This window comes from Erinaceus europaeus, chromosome 5 (genome assembly GCF_950295315.1).
Source record: "Erinaceus europaeus chromosome 5, mEriEur2.1, whole genome shotgun sequence".
NCBI classification, from domain to species: domain Eukaryota; kingdom Metazoa; phylum Chordata; class Mammalia; order Eulipotyphla; family Erinaceidae; genus Erinaceus; species Erinaceus europaeus.
Genome location: NC_080166.1, coordinates 13877519 through 13898520, shown reverse-complemented (window position 1 = coordinate 13898520; position 21002 = coordinate 13877519). Strand labels below are relative to the sequence as shown.

Genomic DNA, 21002 nt, shown 5'->3' with positions numbered 1-21002 from the left:
TTTAACTGTGCTTTCCCTCTCACAGCCTTCAGCTCCAATGTAGTCTCTCCTTTGTCTTGGTTCAGGGCCTGGGTTATTAGCTCTGTCCCGGCCCACCGGTATAGTGAACTTGAGTTTCTCTCCCACAAAGTCCCAGTGGCTCTGGGGTCCTATGCTGAGCAGGGTTCCAGTTAGTTCTTCCTTGTTTTCTGTAACGCTGGTGTTCTGGAGTGCTGAGTGATGGGGTCCTGTGTTGCCTCATTTTCATCCTGAGAGGAGTCTTCTGCTGGGAATGCTGAGTCTTGAAGTTTTGGGCCTGACTGGTTCAGGAGGAAGAAGATGGTAGAATTGGCCTTGGGAATCATTCTCACATTTTTAGACTCAGTGTCAGTCTGTGGTGACCTTGGCGATGAAAAGGTCTCCACTGGTAGTTGGGTGAACAACTTCATTCAAGGAACATCAGCTGCAATAGGGCTGTCTACCATGATTGTCCACTTATGTTTTTCTTTATTTTTCTTTTACCTTTTTGTTGTTGATGGGCAGGTTAATGGTTGACAGTAGAGGTGTTGGTATACAGGTGCCATTTCTTATCTCCCCATGATGGGCGTCTGCAACATTCTCCGTCCCAAATTAATCTCATCAATATGAACCAGTACCTAAAAGACCACCCTCCTCGTGACCTACTCTATGCCCCCCTCCCCCAGAGTCCTGACCCACTCTTTTCTTTGGGGCAAGACACCAAACCCAGTCCACGTTCTGCTTGGTGTTTCCCCTTCTGTCCACTTCTGCCCATGCGTGAGATCAGCCCATCTTCATCCTGCTCTTTCTGGCTGATCTCACTTCTCGTGATTCCTTCCAGCTCCATCCACGATGAGGTGAAGAAGATGAATTTATCATTCTTCATAGCTAAGTAGTATTCCATTGTGTGTATAGATCACAACTTTCTTCTACTGTTGGACAGCTGGGTTGTATCCAAGTTAACATTATGACAAAGTGTGCTACCATGAATACCTTGATTTTTTTTTAAGACATTGCTGAGGGGCCAGACCCCAGCCTCCAGGTGATGCTGTAAATTGCATAAGTTCGACCTCAAGCCTCTGCCTCAGTGACCATCACACTCTGTGTGTCCGCAGACCGACTCCTTCCTTCATTTATTCATCCATTTGCCTTTGCCCACTGTGGCTCAAGAGACCATAGAGTCACTGTCCTCCTGTGCTGCCTCAGGGCTAGAGACCACCCCCATCCCATGAGTGGCTTCGCTGTGTATATCCGCCACACCTGTCTTGTATTTCTTGTATGAGTGGGAAAGTCTAGCGTATGATTGAGCTCAGTGAGAAGCATCCTTCAGTCTCCTCTTCCTTCTCCCTCTCATCCCCGTCCCATTGTTGTTCTTGGCTGTCTTCTCAGACACACTCTCCCACCCACCTCCTCTGCAACACAGACCCTTGGGTATGGGTCCAGTGGTCCTGTGAGCAAACCCTTCCCCTTTGCTCTATCACAGTTCCAGCCTGAAGCGCCTTCTGAATCCTTCCTTGTGTCTCTTCCCAGACCAGGAACCTCACAGTGGACGGACGCTTTGGCCCGTGGTCTGCGTGGACGCCCTGCTCCCACACGGATGGCAGCGCCGTGGGCTCCTGCCTCTGCCGGACCCGCTCCTGCGACAGCCCGGCCCCCCAGTGTGGAGGATGGCAGTGCGAGGGGCCCCGCATGGAGATCACCAACTGCTCCCGGTCAGCGCCCACTCTGCCCCAAACACGTGGGCCCCCGTTCCTCTGAGCACGCCCTCTGGGGTGGAGGTGGGGAGTCAGGGGCCTTCTTGAAGAGAGGAAGGCTAATTGTCAGGAGGACGCTCGGCCACTTCAGTGGGACACCCTGTGTCCTGGGTGTCGGGGCAGGGGCCTGCTTGCGGGAAGTCCTGAGTTTGACCCCCAGCCCTGCACATACCAGAGTGACTTTATGACACAAACACACTCTCCCACTTCAGTGAATATATTTTTTAATCAATCTTTTTTTTAATATTTATTTTATTATTTATTTATTCCCTTTTGTTGCCCTTGTTGTTTTATTGTTGTAGTTATTATTGTTGTTGTCGTTGTTGGATAGGACAGAGAGAAATGGAGAGAGGGGAGGGGAAGACAGAGAGGAGGAGAGAAAGATAGACACCTGCAGACCTGCTTCACCGCCTGTGAAGCGACTCCCCTGCAGGTGGGGAGCCGGGGTTCGAACCGGGATCCTTATGCCGGTCCTTGTGCTTTGCGCCACCTGCGCTTAGCCCGCTGCGCTACAGCCCGACTCCCCAATCAATCTTTTTAAAAATTTATTTATTTATTTATTTTTCCCTTTTGTTGCCCTTGGTTGTTTTTTTTTATTGTTGTAGTTATTATTGTTATTGATGTTGTTGGATAGGACAGAGAGAAATGGAGAGAGGAGGGGAAGACAGAGGGGGGGAGAGAAAGACAGACACCTGCAGACCTGCTTCACCGCCTGTGAAGCGACTCCCCTGCAGGTGGGGAGCCGGGGGCTCGAACCGGGATCCTTACGCCGGTCCTTGTGCTTCAGGCCACATGCACTTAACCCGCTGCACTGTGGACGGACTCCCAATCAATCTTTTTTTTTTTAATTGATAGAGCTTGAGAGAAATCAGGAGTAGGGAGAGAGAGGGGCCTGTAGCACTGCTTCGCAACTTGTAAAGCTTCCCTCCTTTCAGATGGGGACCAGGGTTTTCAACCTGGGTCCTTGAACATGGTAACAGGTTTGTTCAACCAGATGAACCACCACCCAGCCCTCCAAATACATCTTAAAAATACAGGCCAGGCGATGGTGCATCTGGTTAAACGCACACATTACAGGGCACAAGGACCTGGGGTTCAAGCCTCCGGTCCGGTCCCCACCTGCAGGGGGGAAGAGTCACAAGTGGTGAAGCAGGGCTGCTGGTGTCTCTCTCTCTCTCTACCTCCTTCTCCCCTGTCAAGTTTTCTCTGTCTATCCAATGATAAAATACAATAATAATAGAGACAAATAAATACAATTTAAATTGCATCATAGGTAGAAAGAAATTAGAAACTATAATAGACTATGAATAGAAACCTCATCTAATAGCTTCATTAGAGCAGAGAAAATATTCTGGTAGACATGGTGTCCCAGAATTATGTGTGGAAAGCACCCACTGTTGGAGAAGTCGTGACGTGTTTTCCTAAGCAAACTTGTATCGTGGCTTTTCCGAAAACCCAGTACATAGAGGCTAGTGGCCTCTTGCTGGTAGAACATTCTTGGGGTGCAAATAAATCACCCTGAACACCTCTGGGCTCTTTAGAGCCTGGACTGATCTCCAAATAATCACAAGACCGGTTGACAAGAGGAAAACTAGGGGCTAAGAAGTGGCACATTCAGTTAAGTACATGGATTGGGGTTCGAGCCCCCCAGTCCCCACCTGCAGTGGGGAAGCTTCACAGGCGGTGAAGCAGGTGTTCAGGTGCCTCTCTGTCTCTCTCCCTCTCTGTCTCCCCCTCCTCTCTCAATTTCTGCCTGTCCTATGCAATAAAATATATAGTAAAATATATAGTCTAGTAGCAGAAGAGAAACTTAAACAGGTCTGTGTTGATATCATGTGCACCTCCAGGCTGGCGAAGTCACACCCTAAGGCTGAAAGAGTCACTTCCTCAGCGCAGAGAAGCAAGACAAGGCACCATACAGTCCTCCTAGAAAATGAATGTGGGGGCTGAGCGGTGGCACTCGTGCCTGAACACTTACCTTACCATGCAAAAGGACCCAAGTTCAAGCCCCCAGTCCCCAGCTGCAGGGGGGAAGCCTCACAAGTGGTAAAGCAGGGCTGTAACTATCACTCTCCCTCTCTGTCTCCCCTTTCCTTCTTGATTTCTCTCTGTCTCTACCCAATCAATACATTAAGAAAAGAAAAGGGGGAAGTTGGCGGTAGCACAGCGGGTTAAGCGCACATGGCGCAAAGCACAAGGACCGGCGTAAGGATCCCGGTTTGAGCCCCCGGCTCCCCATCTGCAGGGGAGTCGCTTCACAGGCGGTGAAGCAGGTCTGCAGGTGTCTGTCTTTCTCTCCCCCTCTCTGCCACCCCCTCCTCTCTCGATTTCTCCCTGTCCTATCCAACAATGAATGACATCAATAACAACAACAATAATAACTACAACAATAAAAAAAAAAAAAGAAAAAAAAAGGAGTGGTCCGGGAGGTGGCGCAGTGGATAAAGCATTGGATTCTTAACCATGAGGTCCTGAGTTCAATCCCCTGCAGCACATGTTCCAGAGTGATGTCTGTTTCTTTCTCTCCTCCTATCTCTCTCAGGAATAAATAAATAAATTCTTTAAAAAGAAAAAAAAAGAAAGAAAAGAAAAGAGTGGAAAGGGAGTTTGACATATGCTGCTACTCTGTAAAATCTTTATGAAATAAAGTGTGGGGCTATTGTTGGGAACTGTGCTAAACAGCTAGCATTGTTTTTTGTTTGTTTGGGGTTGGTGGGTTGGGTTGGTCTTTTGTGTGTTTTTATATCACTGATGGGAAAAGGACTGTCAGGTTTATCACAGCTCTGTGTCTGTTGACTTCTCTGGTTCCAAGGCCTCTGAATCTCCCCTCCCCTCTCAATTTGTCTCTATCCAATAATAAATGAATAAATATTAAAAGAGAGAGGGAGGAGAAAGAGGTGAGAGAGAGAGAAGGAGGGAGAGACAGGCCTGCAGTCCTGCTTCACCACTCATGAAGCTTCTGTCCCCTCTCAATTTATCTCTGTGCAATAATAAATGAATAAATATTAAAAGAGGGGGGAGAAAGAGGTGAGAGAGAGGAGGGAGACACAGGCCTGCAGCCCTGCTTCACCACTCATGAAGCTCCCGTCCCCTCTCCCCCGCAGGTGGGGACCAGGGGCTTGAAACTGGGTCCTTCTGCATTATGTAACTTCAAGCAGGTGCACCACCCACAGTCCCCAAGGTGTGGTGAATTAGGGGTGTGGCATGCATGCACACGGACGCTGCGGGCAGAGTCCATCTGACCCAGTGCTCTCTCTCGCTTTCTCCCCCAGGAACGGAGGCTGGACACCCTGGACCTCGTGGTCTCCCTGCAGCACCACCTGCGGCATCGGCTTCCAGGTGCGCCAGCGGGCCTGCAGCAACCCCGCCCCGCGCCATGGCGGCCGCGTGTGTGTGGGCCAGAACCGCGAGGAGAGGTGGGTGCCCCACCTGCCTCTCCCCTTACCAAAGCTGTCCCTTTTCCTAAAATACTCAGATCTGCCCCCAGAGCCTCCTGTTGACAGCGCCCCTGGCCCCTGCAGAGTGAGCTGAGCTGAGCTGAGCAGTAGGTCCACAGGTGGGACCCAGGGGCGGCAGCCCCCTCTGGGCTGAGCACCTGGGGACCAGGTGGAGGAGGGGCCTTCCTGTCTCGGTTCCACAGGAACAGCCCCAGACCTACAGGTGAGGCAGAGCCCACGATGATTCTAGGTCCACACGGCACTGGCCAGGTGAGGGAAAGTCAATGATGGGATAAAAACAAGATTCCAAATGAATAAAATAAAATAAAAACAAGACTCCTGGAGGGAAATGCTTTGGTTCCTGATGGAATGGGGGTGCAGAGCCCTCTGGTGTACTTCCCCTATCATTTACTCCTCTGGGAGTATGGACAAAATATATATATGGGATGCAGAAGGTGGGAGTTCTGGCTTCTGTCATTGCTTCTCGGTTGGATGTGGGTGTTGGCAGGTGGATCCACACCCCCAGCCTGTTTCTGTCTTTCCCTAGTGGGGCAGGGTTCTGGGGAGGGGAGTTTCTAGGACACTTTGGTGAGGTCATCTGCCCAGGGAAGTCAGGATTTCCACATTTCTTTTTGTTTATTTATTGGCTAATGACAGAATGAAATCAAGAGGAAAAAAGGAGATAGGGAGAACCCCAAAACAATTTTGGTCCATACTCTCAATGGGGGAAATGTTAGGGGGAAGATTATCAGAAGGCTCTGAACCCTAGATCCACCAGGACTCAAACTTTTGTGATGAGTAACTTTTTTTTTCCCCATCACTGAGAGGGCAGAGAATATGAAGAACACTGGAGGAATTCAAGCCCTGCCTCCTTTACCTTGGAGGGGAAAATAGGAAGGAAGAGCACTTGGAGTTGCACCAGGTGTATGAGTGGCTTAGAAAGGAAGTGAGGGTGGGGCCTTAGGATTGAATAAAATTGGGCATCAGCTTCTTGGGATCAGCTATCTTTGTCCAAATGGCCTACAGGCTTCTCTAGTGTGTGCTCTTTCCTTTTCCTGATTAAAAGTTTAAAATATCGGGGAAAAAATACCCTATGAGGAATACTTAAAGTTGTGGGGGGTGTGAGCCTTCGCCAATGGCATAAAAATAACTCACTTGAGTCTTATAAATACAGAAAATAAATCCATACTCAATGGAATATTACTCAGGAGTTAAAAAGACTGCCGGGGTAGCTTCACTGGAGAGAGAGAGACCAGGAACTTGTGGCGGAGCGGGAATGCAATGCAATGCCTTTATTGATCAGAGACAATGCTTTTTATATCTTAGAAACTGGAAGTGACAAATCGGAAAAGGAAATGGCTAGGAGGGGGGTTGAGAAAGGAAAAGAGCGGGAAGGTAGAAAGCTTCCATAGCAGCTGTTGCGAAGGTTCTAACCAGTGGGATTAACCAATACCCTGCAGGCAGGGCGGGTCTCAGGCAAAACAATGATTATGTAAATAGACCACAGCATCAAGCAATGGAGCGAGGAGCAGAGCAGGAGGGAGCTGGCTTTAAGGCCCGACAAAAGACTATTGTGTCCTTTGGGACAAAACAAATGGGACTGGTCTTTGTTTTTGTTCACTAAAGTAAACAAGTTAAGAACATGTAAGGGATGCTTTTGTTTGACATGGATTATAGAGAACTGAAACACAAGTTGACCTTGGGAGAACTATGGGGGGGTGCCTGCTGAAGAAGGGATGGACACAGACCTTTGGTGGTGGAAGTGTTGTGGAATTACACTTCTATTACATTGCAGGCCTATGAATCACAATCACATTGCTAATAAAATAGAATAATAATAATAATAATAATAATAATAATAATAATAATAATAAAAAGGACTGAGAGCAACAGCAGCGACACTGCTTCAGTGCTTATGAAACTTCCTTCCTGCAGGGGCTCGAACCCAGGTCCTTGCACACTGTGGCATGTGTGCCACTGCCCGGTCTCCACACACTTCTAACTCCACACCCTCAGGCAGCCACAGGATCTTTTTTTTCTTTTAAGCTTTCAGCACATCTTGGAGACATTTCTGTTCAGGCTTTGATTCAGCGAGGTGTTACTTTTGGTGGAATTAGACCTTTGGCTTTGGCCTCCTCAAAGGGACAGCTGTACTGGGCTGACTCACCCCTTCTTCGTAGGTGAATCTATTTAACGTTCAGAGATTGTCAGGAGAATGTCCAAGTAGGTGCACTTCACACCACTTTGATTTTTATTCTGTCACTCTGACATCCACCGACTGCATTGATCTTCAGAATCAGGATAGCATTCAATAGCATTCGATTTAAGTCTGGTTCCCCTTAATCAGAGTTCAGTGGGACCTCTCACAACAGCGTAGTTATCTGCTGTGTGACTATTTATTAACTTTGCTGCCCAAACCAGTGGCTTCACTACGTGGTAGTTTCCTCGTAGATATTTCTACCTCAGAACAACCAGGGAGACTCTTCTCTTTCTTCACCTTGATTCTAGGTAACCAACTAGATACTCTTTCTTTTGACTGTGAGGGAGATGGAGGGTGATTCTTTTTTTTCTTTTTTATGAAGCAGGGTTTGCCACTTTTGAAGTTGTTCCCTGAGCCAGTGATTCTGCCATTTTTGACCTGACACCAGTTGATAAGTGGGGAAGCCAATTAGGAGAGGCTCGGTTCCTGCTACTTCCAAGCCTTGTACAGTTTTAAATTGGTTGGAGGTTATCATGTGCTGCAAATTGGGCAAAGTCTCGGGACCCCTTTCCAGACTAAGCGCATAGGAGGGATGGGGATCCTTACCTCTGGGCCACCTAGATATATGTTCTTAGACCATTTATAGCTATGCACAAAGTCACATACTGGGAAAAAGATCAGAGTGGCAAACATGTTTGGGATAATATGACCTCACAGGTGTCCACCATCACCCCACTTTTTACTTAAGAAATATTCGTGTGGGCTGGTGATTATTTAGTTCACGAGAAAAATATGGATTTGGGGGCCAGGTAGTGGCACACCTGGTTGAGCGCACATGTTACAGTGCACAAAGACCCTGTTTCCAGCCACCCGGCCCCCACCTACAGGGGGAAAGCTTTGCAAGTGGTGAAGCAGTGCTGCAGGTGTCTCTCTGTCTCTCTCCCTTACTGTTTCCCCCTTCCCTCTCTATTTCTGGTTGTCTATATCCAATAAATAAATAAAGATAATTAAAAAAATTAAAAAGAAGCCAGAGCTGAGCAGTGCTTTGGTATTTAAAAATGTGGATTTAAGAAATAAATTAATAGTTAATAAGAAAAGGAGCTGCAGGCAGAGGGTAGATAGCATAATGGTTATGCAAAGAGACTCTCGTGCCTGAGGTTCCAAAGTCCCAGGTTCAATCCCCCCACCCCCCGCACCACCATAAGCCAGAGCTGAGCAGTGCTCTGGTAAAGAAAAAAAAGAAAGAAAAGGAATGGCAGAGGCCAGATTGTGGCACAACTGGTTAAGTGCACACCCTACAGTGCTCAAGGAACTAGGTTCAAGACTCTGGTCCCTACCCTGCAGCAGGGAAGCTTTATGAGCGGTGAAGCAGGTCTGCTGGTATCTCTCTGTTTCTCTCCTTCTTTGTGTTCCCCTCTTCTCTCAGTTTCTCTCTGCCTCTATCCAATAATTGATAAATAAGGTTAGGAACTGCATAAGATCACTATAGAACCAAATCCTCCCTATTCATTTGTCTTTCAGAAGGGTCAACAAAGAAGTTTAAATACATGTATGGGAAGCTTTCTCCCCCGCCCTTTACAAGCAAAGGGTTCTTAGAATTCCTTTTTAAAATATTTATTTACTCCCTTTTGTTGCCCTGGTTGTATTATTGTTGTTGTTATTGATATTGTTGTTGTTCAGTAGGACAGAGAGAAGTGGAGAGAGGAGGGGAAGACAGAGGGGGAGAGAAAGTCACCTGCAGACCTGCTTGTGAATTGACTCCCCTAAGGTGGGGAGCTGGGGGCTCAAACCAGGATCCTTACGCCGTTCCTTGAGCTTTGCACCATGTGCACTTAACCCGCTGTGCTACCACCCAACCCCAGGTTCTTAGACTTCTTTGCCACATTATACAGGATGTCTAACACACACACACACACACACACACACACACACCACAAGTGATGAAGGAATGCCATCCTGGTTTCATTTCATACTTACTTAAACAGTGTCAACTCTAAAGAACTCTTGAGTGACCACAGCTGAACAAATCGATTCTCCCCAAAGTCTCTGAAGTCCTGCAAAAATTCCATTTATAACAGCATTTTATTTGAGGCCAAACTCTAGAAGTGGAGTAATTCAATGAGAGATTTATTGAGACAAAAAGTTTTGGAATAAGGATGTGATTTTTTTTTTCTCCTAAAGTAGGAAGATTAAAAAAAAAGTATCTGCTATACTTTAAAACATACATATGGAGACAGTTTATTCCCTTGTTTGACAAGTTCCATGTTTCAGTTCTCCAGATTCCACACGTGAGTGAAAGAAGCCCGTAGCTGCTCTTCACCTCTTTACTTGCTTCACCAAGCAGCCTCACCTCCAGTTCCATCCGTGGTTTTGTTTCTATTGTCTGTGGGAAAACTAAACTTGGAACCTGGGGCCTCCCCCACTCTTTTGAAATGTTAGTGAATCAGCTTTCACACAGGAGGGGCCTTCTCCCATCTGCCTCTCTGGGGCACAAAGCTCCTGTGAGGAGCTGTGCTATTCTGAAACCTCCTGACTGGCTTCTAAATGCGTTTCACAAACAAAAAGGCAATTTCCTCTTGGCACTATCTCTGTCCGACCCATATGTTAATCATTGCCGGGTTTGCGCCGGATGTGGGGCTTGTTATAACTCCGCAGTTTCACATGTGCCCAGACGTTGTCCACATTCCTGGACTCCTGGAGCCTCTGTTCTGTCTGGCTTCTGTGCTCTGCAGGTGGCGCTGTTGAGTGCAGAACGCAGCCTCTCCTTTCTCGTCATTCTGAATGTGGGTAACTGGCAGGTGCTGTGTGATTCCATAGTAGGGGCAGGATGGTGTCCCTTCTGTCTCCAGAGTTTAACAAAAGGGCCGGAAGCCCTCTCACTGAGTAGCCATGTGCCTTGACAAGCACATAGCTCACGTTCTACTCCTGACAGCATGTGGGAATGCCAGACAGCAGGGGCTGCTCCAGTTCTGTGGTATCTCGTCCCCTCTCTGTTTTTCTCTATGAATTATATATCTGTATTTAGGGGCTGGGTGGTGTTCACCTAGTTGAGTGCACATGTTACAATGCAAAAGGAACCCAGTCCCCACCTGCAGAGAGGAAGCTTCAGGAGCGGTGAAGCAGGGCTGCAGGTGTCTCTCTGCCTCTCTATCATTCCTTCCTTCTTGATTTCTGGATGTCTATCCAATAAGTAAATAAGGACAATAAAAATGTTTAGTTTTTTAACTTTATTTTGTTTAATAGAACCACAAATTTTAGAGGAAATGGGGATAGGGAGAGAGAGACCTGTAACATTGTTTCACCACTCATGAAGCTTTCCTCCTGCCAGTGAAAACCGAAGGCTTGAACGAGGGACCTTGCCCATGGTAACAAGTGCACTTAACCACGTGTGCCTCTGCCCACGCCCCCCCCCCAAAGTAAATAAATTGGCCAGCGAACAGTGAAATTGTGCGTGTGTGAGACATCAGTAGGGCAAAATAGAAAGGAAGTGTGATAACCATTCAGTTCCACCGGTAACTCATTCATGTGTGAAATTGGAAATACTGGGAAGTCGGACCGTAGCTCAGCGGGTTAAGCGCACGTGGCACGAAGCACAAGGACCGATGTAAGCATCCCCACCTGCAGGGGAGTCGCTTCACAAGTGGTGGAGCAGGTCTGCAGGTGTCTATCTTTCTCTCTCCCTCTCTGTCTTCCCCTTCTCTCTCCATTTCTCTCTGTCCTAACCAACAACCAGGACATTAATAACAACAACAATAAAAAACAACAAGGGCAACAAAAGGGAAAATAAATAAATATAAAATTATTTTTAAATTAATTAGAGACACTGGTTGGTCTTTCTCTCTGTGGAAATGTCTTTCTTTGTGTTGTTATTCATCGTTGTCATTATAGGGATAACACTGTTCATGCCCAGCCATGTTTCTCAGAGAGTGAGAGAGAGAGAAGGAGAGAGCAGAGCCAAAGCTTCCTCCAGTGGATTGGAAGGCAGGCTCCAGCTGAGATGCTCACATGACCAAGCAGGCACACTATTCACAGAGCTGTGGTTTCCTTCCATGCTGTTCTGTCTTCTTGGAAGGAACTGTGCCTTTCTCTCAGATGAAAAGCCTGACCTTTGGCTGCCCGAGACACAGATGGTTGCCATGCCCCACTTCCTACCTCATAAACCCTGGACTAGACCTTCTTCATCTCTTCCCATCAACATCACATGCTGGTCCAGCTTGGGCTCTCTGTCCCTTCGCTTGGTGGCTTCTTCTGACTGATATCCATCCCATCCTCTCTGTCTGGTGATGGCCTTGTCTGTCTTGGGAGGCCTGGACCCCACACTTCCGGCATAAAGAGTGGCTCAGACCTCAAACCACTCCATGCTCATATTAAGTCTCTAACTCTCCTTTTGCTCCCTGGTTTCTAGGACTCTCTCATACTCTCTCAATTTTTAAATAAAGTTCAGCCTCCGCTTCTGGTCATGTTTTTCTGTTCGATTTCTCTCAGTCAGCTTTTGAATGCCTCTCTTCCCAGTTCGAAGTCCCGTTCTTTTCCAGACTTCCCACCAAACTTCCAGATCCCTCCCTCTCTCTGCTCCTCCATCTTGTTCTTCCTGGGTGCCTTTCATCTCTAACCATTCCTGAAGCCCTCACTTGCTTCCAGGTGTGCCCTGCTTTGATGGGGAAGTAGTTGACTCTTACTAGCTTGTTCTGTCAGAGAAGTATGTTTCTGGAAACCAACTGTTCATTCAGATCACGCGTTGTCAACCCAAATGGTCCAAGGACAAATGCATGGCTAAGGGAGTTGTAGTGACGTACACAACAGAATACTCATCAGCTATCAGAAATGGCCAGATCTTCTTATGGCAACTTCCAGTGAACGCAGTGCAGCGTGTCAAGTGAGAAAAGTCAGAAGAGGAAACGCAGGGTGTAAAAGTTTAGGGTGACGCTTATTCAGCCAGCTGGGTGACAAGGGTTGGGAGGCAGCGAAATAGGTCGTGTGAAAGGGGGCCCTGCTTTACCTGGTGTGTGACCCAGATCCAAGTCAACCCCCCACCGCATGGATGGAGTTCAGATGCTTTGCTGACTTTCCCTCTCCCACTCCCCCTTTTTCTCTCTAAATTCCCCCCTTCCCTCTTTCTCCTCTCTCTCCTCTTTCTCCCTCTCTCCTTCTCTTTCTCTCCCTCTCCCCCCTCTCCATCTCTTTCTTTCTCCTTCTCTCCCTCTCCTCTCTTTCTTTCTCCTTCTCTTCCTCTTGCTCTCCTCCCTCTCTCTCTCTCTCTCTCTCTCTCTCTCTTTCCTTCTCTTCCTCTCTTCACAAGTTTATCACTGGAGCTAGGTGCCTACATGACTTCACCATTCCATCTGGACAAAAAGTTTTGATATAGTGTAAAAGTAACAGAAATAGAGGGGGAGAGAGAGAGAGAGGCAGACACAGAGAGAAGGAGGGAACCCTGCTTCACTGTTAGTGAATCTTCCTCCCTGTAGACAAGGACCAGGGAATTGAACCTGTATCCTTCTGCAGACTAACATGTATTCAATCAGGTGAACACCACATAGTCCTCCTTCCTCTCCCTCTCCCTCTCCCTCTCTCTCTCTCTCTCTCTCTCTCTCTCTCTCTCTCATAGTTTCTGGCAAGTTGTTGGAGACTGTGGTGTGCTGACACTTTTCTTGGAAAGGTAGAACTCTGTACACATGTGACAACAACAGAAATGATCCCCCAATAAAGTGTTTAATAAAGACATGGGGGGTTGGGTGGTGATGCTTGGTCAAGTGCACATATTAACACAAGAATCTGAGTTTGAGCCCCCACTCCCTACCCGCAGGGGGCAAGCTCCATGAGCAGTGAAGCAACTCTGCCGGTGTCTCTCCTACTCTCTGTCTCCCTCTATTTTCTCAATCTCTGAGCTATCAATAAAAATGTGGGGGGGAGGAAAAATGGCCACTGGTAGTGGTGAGTTTATAGTGCCAACACCAAGCCCTGGACAACCCTGGAGGCAGTAAGAATTCACAAAAGAATGCTAGTACTTCCTGTCCCACCCATCCCTGCTGGTGGGTGTCCATGTCCCTGAGTATATTTCAGGCTGTGGGCATCCACCACAGGGTCTCACACTTCCCAGTGCCCTTTGCACTGTGTCCTGCATGTTGATGATTTTCCTGACTGGTGGTGGCTTAAACGAGGCTGACTCCTTGCCGAGCAGGCTCTGATTTCTGCTCCTGTTTCTGGGGCAGGTGGGCTGGGGTGTAGACAGAGAAGCCTGGAGACATCTTGTACCTTAATGTTCTCTAGAGGATCAAGCTGTGCTCTGTTGATGGGCTGAGGAACTCAAACTGTGCTTCAAATTACCGAGTGTGTCTCACTGAATTGCTCCGCTTTCTAAGTAGCCTCTCCTCCCTGTGAACCCCAGGACCTGCTGACCCTTGATGTTAATTGTTTGTTTTATTTCTCCCCTGCAATTCACTTCATTCCACTTTCAATAATAAATATAGCAGAACAAATGGACTTGTCTGAGGCTAACAGAGGGCTTGTGTGTTTGGCTGGAAATTGGAAATACCTTTCTAGATGTCTAGAAATATACGCAATCACTGAAATGTAGTACTAGCATTTAGCATAATGATTCCATAGTTTGGGAGTAAATGGTCATCCCTTAAAGTGAGAGGTTAGGGTTAGGTGCAAGTATAATCTATAGGGACCTCAGCGGCTTCTGGCATGACGCGTGTAGGCTAGTCAAAAATTAACACCAGTGAAGCAGGTCTCCCCCTCTCTGTCTTCCCCTCCTCTCTCCATTTCTCTCTGTCCTGTCCACCAATGAACAACATCAACAACAACAATAATAACCACAACAAGGCTACAATAACAAGGGCAACAAAAAACAAAAGGGGGAAAAATGGCCTCCAGGAGCAATGGATTCATGGTACAGGCACTGAGCCCAGCAATAACCCTGGAGGCAAAAAAAAAACAAATTAACACCTCAGGCCAGGCTGTAGTGCACATACAGACCTGGGTTCAAGCCCCCACTTCCTACCTGTAGGGGGGAAGCTTCATAAGCAGTGGAGCTGGTCTGCAGGTGTCTCTGTTCTCACCCTCCCTGTCTCCTCCTCTCAAAGTCTCTCTGATCTATCTAATAAAATAGGAAGGAAAAAGCTGCCTAAAAGTCAACATCTCTAAAGTTTACGTCACCAGGATTAGAGGCCCTGTGGGACTGCAGGGCGAGAAATGAATTCCAAAGACACTTTCTCTGCCTCTGTACTCATCCCCGATATTATCTTGTGATGCTGTTTGTGGGCCCTGGTTTCTACGCGCCTATTTGAAGGGTCTTGTTTTGTTTGTTTCTCTCTTGACTGCCTGCACAGGAAGCTCCATCCCGCATTGTGAGTTGAGCATCTTCTTCACTGCGTCCCATTGTCTGTACCCCCACAGCATGGCCAGTGCCACATCTGCCACCTTCCCTGTGCCACCACGCCACACACCACCACCAGAGCATGCCCGGGTGTCCAGCATCTGGTGTGCAGCTGGAGAGCGAGAGGCGGGCTCCTGGCTTGGCGCAGCACCTCTCACCGGTTTCCTTTTTGGTCTTCCCACCACAGGTACTGCAACGAGCACTTGCTGTGCCCCCCACACATGTTCTGGACAGGCTGGGGGCCCTGGGAACGGTGCACAGCCCAGTGTGGAGGTGGCGTTCAAGCGCGCCGCAGAACCTGTGAGAATGGGCCTGACTGTGTGGGCTGCAACGTGGTGAGTAGCCCCTCCTGCTGCCCTGGTCCACTGAGACCTCAGGCATCCATTGAACCCTCTGTGCACACTCTTACACACCGCAAACTTTAGGTGCTCTGAAAAGCTATATGCAATGCAAACACTGCATGGCTGCAGATACTAGATGCTCTACAGACACTGCAAGTTCTGTAATCACTGCAGGCTCGGCAAACACTGCAGGATGAGCAAGCACTGCAGACTCAGCAAACACTGTAGGCTCAGCAAACACTGCATACTCTGCAAACACTGCAGGCTCAGCAAACACTGCATGGTCTGCAAACACTGCAGGCTCTATAAACACTGCAGGCTCAGCAAACACTGCAGGCTCAGCAAACACTGCAGACTCAGCAAACACTGCAGTCTCTGCAAACACTGCAAACTCAGCAAACACTGCAGTCTCTGCAAACACTGCAGACTCAGCAAACATTGCAGGATGAGCAAACATTGCAGGCTTAGCAAACACTGTAGACTCAGCAAACACTGTAGACTCGGCAAACACTGCAGACTCGGCACACACTGCAGGCTCAGCAAACACTGCATGTCCTGCAACTCCAAAGCCCTTTATAAACGTGAGTGTCATTTCACTGAAAGCATAGTGCCCTGCAGACATTCAGCTGGTGTCCTCTCCCCTCACATTCTCCCTGGGCACTGGAGACTCCTGCATGGTAAAGGCTTTTAGCACAACCTCTCTAGGCTGTCGGTCCCCTGCACTCACTTGATAGTGTTGAGCAGGTAATTTTTCCTGCTGCAAGAAAATATTGGGGTAGGGGGTGAATACTGGAAACTCAGATCAGTCTATACACTTTTTGAATCCAGTGTCCACACATGATCCTGGAGGTTTTCAGTTCCCGTTTCTAGTTTGCTGAGCTCAAGTCTCCATATTGGATTTGGTGAAACAGGTTACAGTCTCCATACTGAGCTCACACTGAGGTTTGGAACAGGACCAGAAACCCGGATGCTGAGAACTGAGGGATATTTCCAAGCTATTGTCAGAGCTCACTGTTGTCAGAGCAGTGGGAATAAAAACCAATTCAAGGGGATGGGAGAGGGAGCTCTGGGGGTAGGCAATGTGTGGAACTGTACCCCTCTCACCCTATGGTCTTGTCAGTGTTCCCATTTTATAAATTAATTTAAAAAATAAAATAAAGGCTGAGGGTACATGGTAGAAAGCACAAGGACTGGCATAAGGATCCTGGTTCGAGCCCCCGGCTCCCCATCTGCAGGGAGGTCGCTTCACAAGCAGTGAAGCAAGTCTGCAGGTGTCTGTCTTTTTCTCCCCCTCTCTGTCTTCCCCTCCTCTCTCCATTTCTCTCTGTCCTATCCAACAACAACAACCAACCAGAGATTGTATAAACTGTCATGTATGTGGGGTCTTTGGTTCTTTCCCCAGTACCATATTAAGGAAACATGTTAAGAGTATTTGATTTGGTTTAACATAATTAACTGAATAATTTAGATTAGGCACTTTGGGTCAGTTGTCTCAGGCACATTTGTGACTTATTTTCAGTCTTTCACGATAAGATCTGGTAACCAGTTCTTAGTTACCCCATCAGGACTTGCAAATCCTAACTCAGTGCATTGTTTCAAATGGAAGGTGGCTAAGCACACAGGAAGTCCTGTTGAGACATTTGGTGAAAGAAGTCCTGTTACTTAGTGGAGCCATAATGTTTTATTGAGCACCTAGTGTATGTCATGCCAAGTACCAACAGCCGTTAAAATAGGTCATGTTTATAGCAGTCAAAGCCCTGCTAAGCTGTTTTCATTATTCTCTCCTCTTGAAGATAAAAACTCAACTTGCGGACAATAAATGCATCTGACAATCCTAGCAGTGACGGGGCCCAGCCTTTGTGAACAGATTCTCTGGGCCTAAGTGAAATTTAATTTATGTAATTCTTTTGTGCTCTGTGTTAAGTGATGGGTGATTTTTTTTTTTAAAGAACAACTTTGCTCTTATTTAGTGCAAAGCATGTTTAAATATGTTAAAAGTATCTCTCAGAGAAAGAGACTGTGAATGACCGTCACTCTTCTTTCACCCTGAGCACCCTGGATTTTCTTTGAATACATTTTTGTGCATACAGTTGTGAATACAATTTTGTGAGATATTGTTACTTCACAGTCCAATTTCATACCCCAACATATATGCTAAAGTTCTCTCCCACCAAGAAAGGGCCATCCCGTCTCCTGTCACTGGAGATACTCCTGACAGTCCTGTCCCTGTCCATTCATGTGTCACTGGCATGTTTCCTGAACTTCTCTCATGCATCCAATCATCTGACATTTGTCTTTCTCCTTCTGCCTTGACTTCACATGACAGGAGCCCCGCAGCCCCATCCACGTTGTATCAAAAGGCAAGATTTTGTCTTTTCTCAAAGCTGTGATATATAGGCAGCATCGTCTTTATATGTCCATCAGAGTCTCAAAGTTCTTAATATTATGGGCAGACACTTTCAACCAACCAAGCTTGAAGCTGTCAGTAGGAGATTATTATGAACGTGGTAATTAGTAGATGATAGATTCAGAAGACAAATGGGAAGTCTATATTTTGTCATAAAATGACAGCACCTTAAGAAGGAAGGAAGGAAGGAAAGAAGGAAGGAAGGAAGGAAGGAAGGAAGGAAGGAAGGAAGGAAGGAAGGAAGGAAGGAGAAAGATGTTAGGTTTTGTAAGTAGAATTGCCTAGAAAGGAAGAAAGGAAGGGACAGAGAAAGATGTTAGGTTTTGTAAGTAGAATTGCCTCTCAAGTCGATGTCACTCAAGCTTTCCTCACAAGCATAAGCAGCTGTGTGGAAGAGCCTAGCTAAAGACAACATTTGATAAAGCAAAAGATAATTCCAAAAATCAGCCTGTGATATATGTGAGTGAACTATTAAATTGAGTGTCAAAGAGTTGTGTGAAAGCTGGAATGGGAAGTATCCACAGGATGCTGTTTATTTCCTCGATAGGGAAGAATAAGAGCACAAAGGGTCCTGGAAGGTTAGGAAGAAAGACATTAAAATCAATGCAAGCTGTCAAGGGATCAGGGAAAGGTTAATCAGAGTTGATGCAAGGCACAGAAAAACCATTTGTGGCAAATAATGGCACTGTGGATTAATTTAGCTCAGAGTGAAGTCTGCCAATTGCAAGTTCAACAAGGTTGTGATGTGCGGAAGTCATCTGAAAAAAAAAATGCTTCACTTTTGTGTAGCACAGTAGAGTTTGGGGAGGGGGTAGCAGAGAGCCTCTCGTGTATTCTTGATCTCCCAAATGAAGAAATTGGAACCCAGAGAGAGTAAAGTCCAATTCTCTCTTTACAACTCTTACAGTGAAAGCCCAGATCCAAGTCTTCTCTTCAGAAGGCCTGGGAAACTGGCTGGGACATTTCTCAGAAAATTCTGAGAAAGTTGCTGTGAGATTAAAAACTAATGTCTCAGACTCTCACAGCTAAATGGAGTAATAATTTAAAAAAAAACAGTAATAATGATGATGATGAAAAACTACTCACACGCATGTTCAGTGCAGCACCATTAACAACCTTTATGATTTGGAAGCAACCCAAGTGCCCAAAGCGAAGTGAGTGGATGATGAAGATGGACTCAGATACCACTTCACCACTGATATTCCAAGTCAGGCATCTCTCCTAGTCATTGTCTCCTTAGAGATAATGTGAAAGGATCGTGTGGTCCAAGACAGAAGACACTTGACAAACAGTCCTAGCCTTCCTGAAAGTCTCAGCATGACCTCTTCTGTTTACAACGCTCTTGCAAAATGCATTCACTTCTATTTCCCCACCTTCTTCTGCAAAAAAGAATAATGCATCTCTCTTGCTGAAACTTGATATTCCATCTTCATAAGCCCAGGGAAGCAAAACAAGCTTGCTTTTGTTATGAAATATCTCAGTGGAGAGTGTGCAGACAGGATAGAGCTTCAAAGTAAAGATGCCACCTTTTGTGAAGAGTATGTGGAAAAAAGGGAATACAGCTTCCCAAAATCAGGTGGTTCCGTGAATGGCCACAGACATGTTTGTTTTCTGAAATTGAGCCCTGGAAGTTCTGCAATCAAGTTTAAGAAGGATGCATGACTCCAGTGGAGGGCAAAGAAAAATGACGGATGTAGGAATGAATCCTCCCAAAGTCTGTCTCCAGAACATAGAAATGATCATCTGCAACCTCTGGAAACTGCAGTTAGTATGAAGATCTGGAATACTTCAAAAAATAATAATAATAATAAGTTTTATTTATGGTGTTTGGAGTGTCCTGTGTACTCATTTCTATGGCTTTGCAAAAAGGTCAGGCTTATTTGTGCCTACAATTCCAATACATTACAGCCACCTTATGTTAATTACAAGGGTATTTGTTGAGAAACAGGAGCAGCTGTTTTCTGTGCAGTTTACTGATCAACTTTGTGATAAAGACTCTTGAGGGGGCCCAGCAGTGCTGCACCCAGTTAAGTGCACATAGTACAAAATGCAAGGACCAGTAGGATCCAGGTTCAAGCCCCTGGCTCCCCACCTGCAAGTAGGATGTTTTACAAACAGTACAGCAGGTGTCTATCTTTCTTTCTCCCTCTCTCACTCTCCCCATTTTATCAATTTCTGTCTGTCCTATGACATAGAGTGGAAAAAATGGCCGCCAGGAGCAGTGGATTCATAGTGCCAACAACAAGCCCCAGTGATAACCCTGGAGGGGAAGCAAAAAGACTGTTCAGTGTCTGATACTACAATGCCTGAAAGTTCATATGCTGAAACTCAGTGTCTATATTGAATCACTAGCTGAACATGCATTTAAGAATCTTTTTTTTTTAATTTTTATTTATAAAAAGGAAACACTGACAAAACCATAGGATAAGAGGGGTACAACTTCACACAATTTCCACCACCAGATCTCGGTATCCCATACCCTCCCCGGATAGCTTTCCTATTCTTTATCCCTCTGGGAATATGGACCCAGGGTCATTATGGGGAGCAGAAGGTGGAAGGTCTGGCTTCTGTCATTGCTTCTCCACTGGACATGGGTGTTGGCAGGTGGATCCACACCCCCAGCCTGTCTCTGTCTTTCCCTAGTGAGGCAGGGCTCTGGGGAGGGGAGTTCCCAGAACACATTGAAGAGGTCGTCTGCTATTTTTCCCCTTTTTTTTTAACAGTCCTGCCTTCGCTTCCTTTCTAAGTCACCCCTATACGTAATGCTACCTCTAGGTGTCATTCCCTAACTCTTTAGGGCCATGAAGCAAAAGCAACAGCTTGGTAACATTACTGCCCCTCTGACTTGGGGATTGGGGACTTCGTGTCCCCAGCAGCAGTCAGTATCCATTGTATATTTGGGTATTTCAGTTCCACTCTGCAAAACTCATCTTTCAACCTCAGACATCACTCTAAGGGCTATGGTCATGTTTGTATGTTGGGGGGGGGGGGATATGCTTTCTAGTGGTTTAGGCAAAGGTTTCTGCCCACCAGACCATTCTAGACACAGAGCTGTGGCTCAACTTTGCTGTGAATGACTTTGCTGAGTCCAAGGCTGAGTGAGGTGGATGGGCAGAGTCTGACCCATTCCAGGCTCCAAAAGCCAACCAGTGTGATAGCCAATCATTTCTTCTTTTTTTCCCTTTTGTTGCCCTTGTTTAATAATAATAACAATCATCGTTATTGTTGTTGTTATTGCTGTCATTGTTGTTGGATAGGACAGAGAGAAATGGAGAGAGGAGGGGAAGACAGAGGGGGGAGAGAAACATAGACACCTGCAGACCTGCTTCACTGCTTGTGAAGTGACTCCCCTGCAGGTGGGGAGCCGGGGGCTCAAACCGGGATCCTCACGCCGGTCTTTGTGCTTTGCGGCATGTGCGCTTAACCCACTGCTCCAGCGCCCAGCTCCCAAGCCAATCATTTCTAAATATATACCTTCAATATCAAGC

The 21002-nt window shown here is 46.7% G+C and overlaps 1 protein-coding gene across 2 annotated transcripts in view; it reads left to right on the top strand.

Annotated features, from left to right (window-relative positions):
* Positions 1-21002, top strand: part of SEMA5A (semaphorin 5A) — a 380052-nt gene that overhangs the window by 312942 nt on the left and 46108 nt on the right. For both annotated transcript variants that reach the window (XM_007520548.3, XM_060191157.1), the window contains 3 exons: positions 1528-1709; positions 5024-5167; positions 14954-15101. In XM_007520548.3, coding sequence (XP_007520610.1) covers positions 1528-1709; positions 5024-5167; positions 14954-15101 — 474 coding nt within the window. The remainder of the gene's footprint in view (positions 1-1527; positions 1710-5023; positions 5168-14953; positions 15102-21002) is intronic.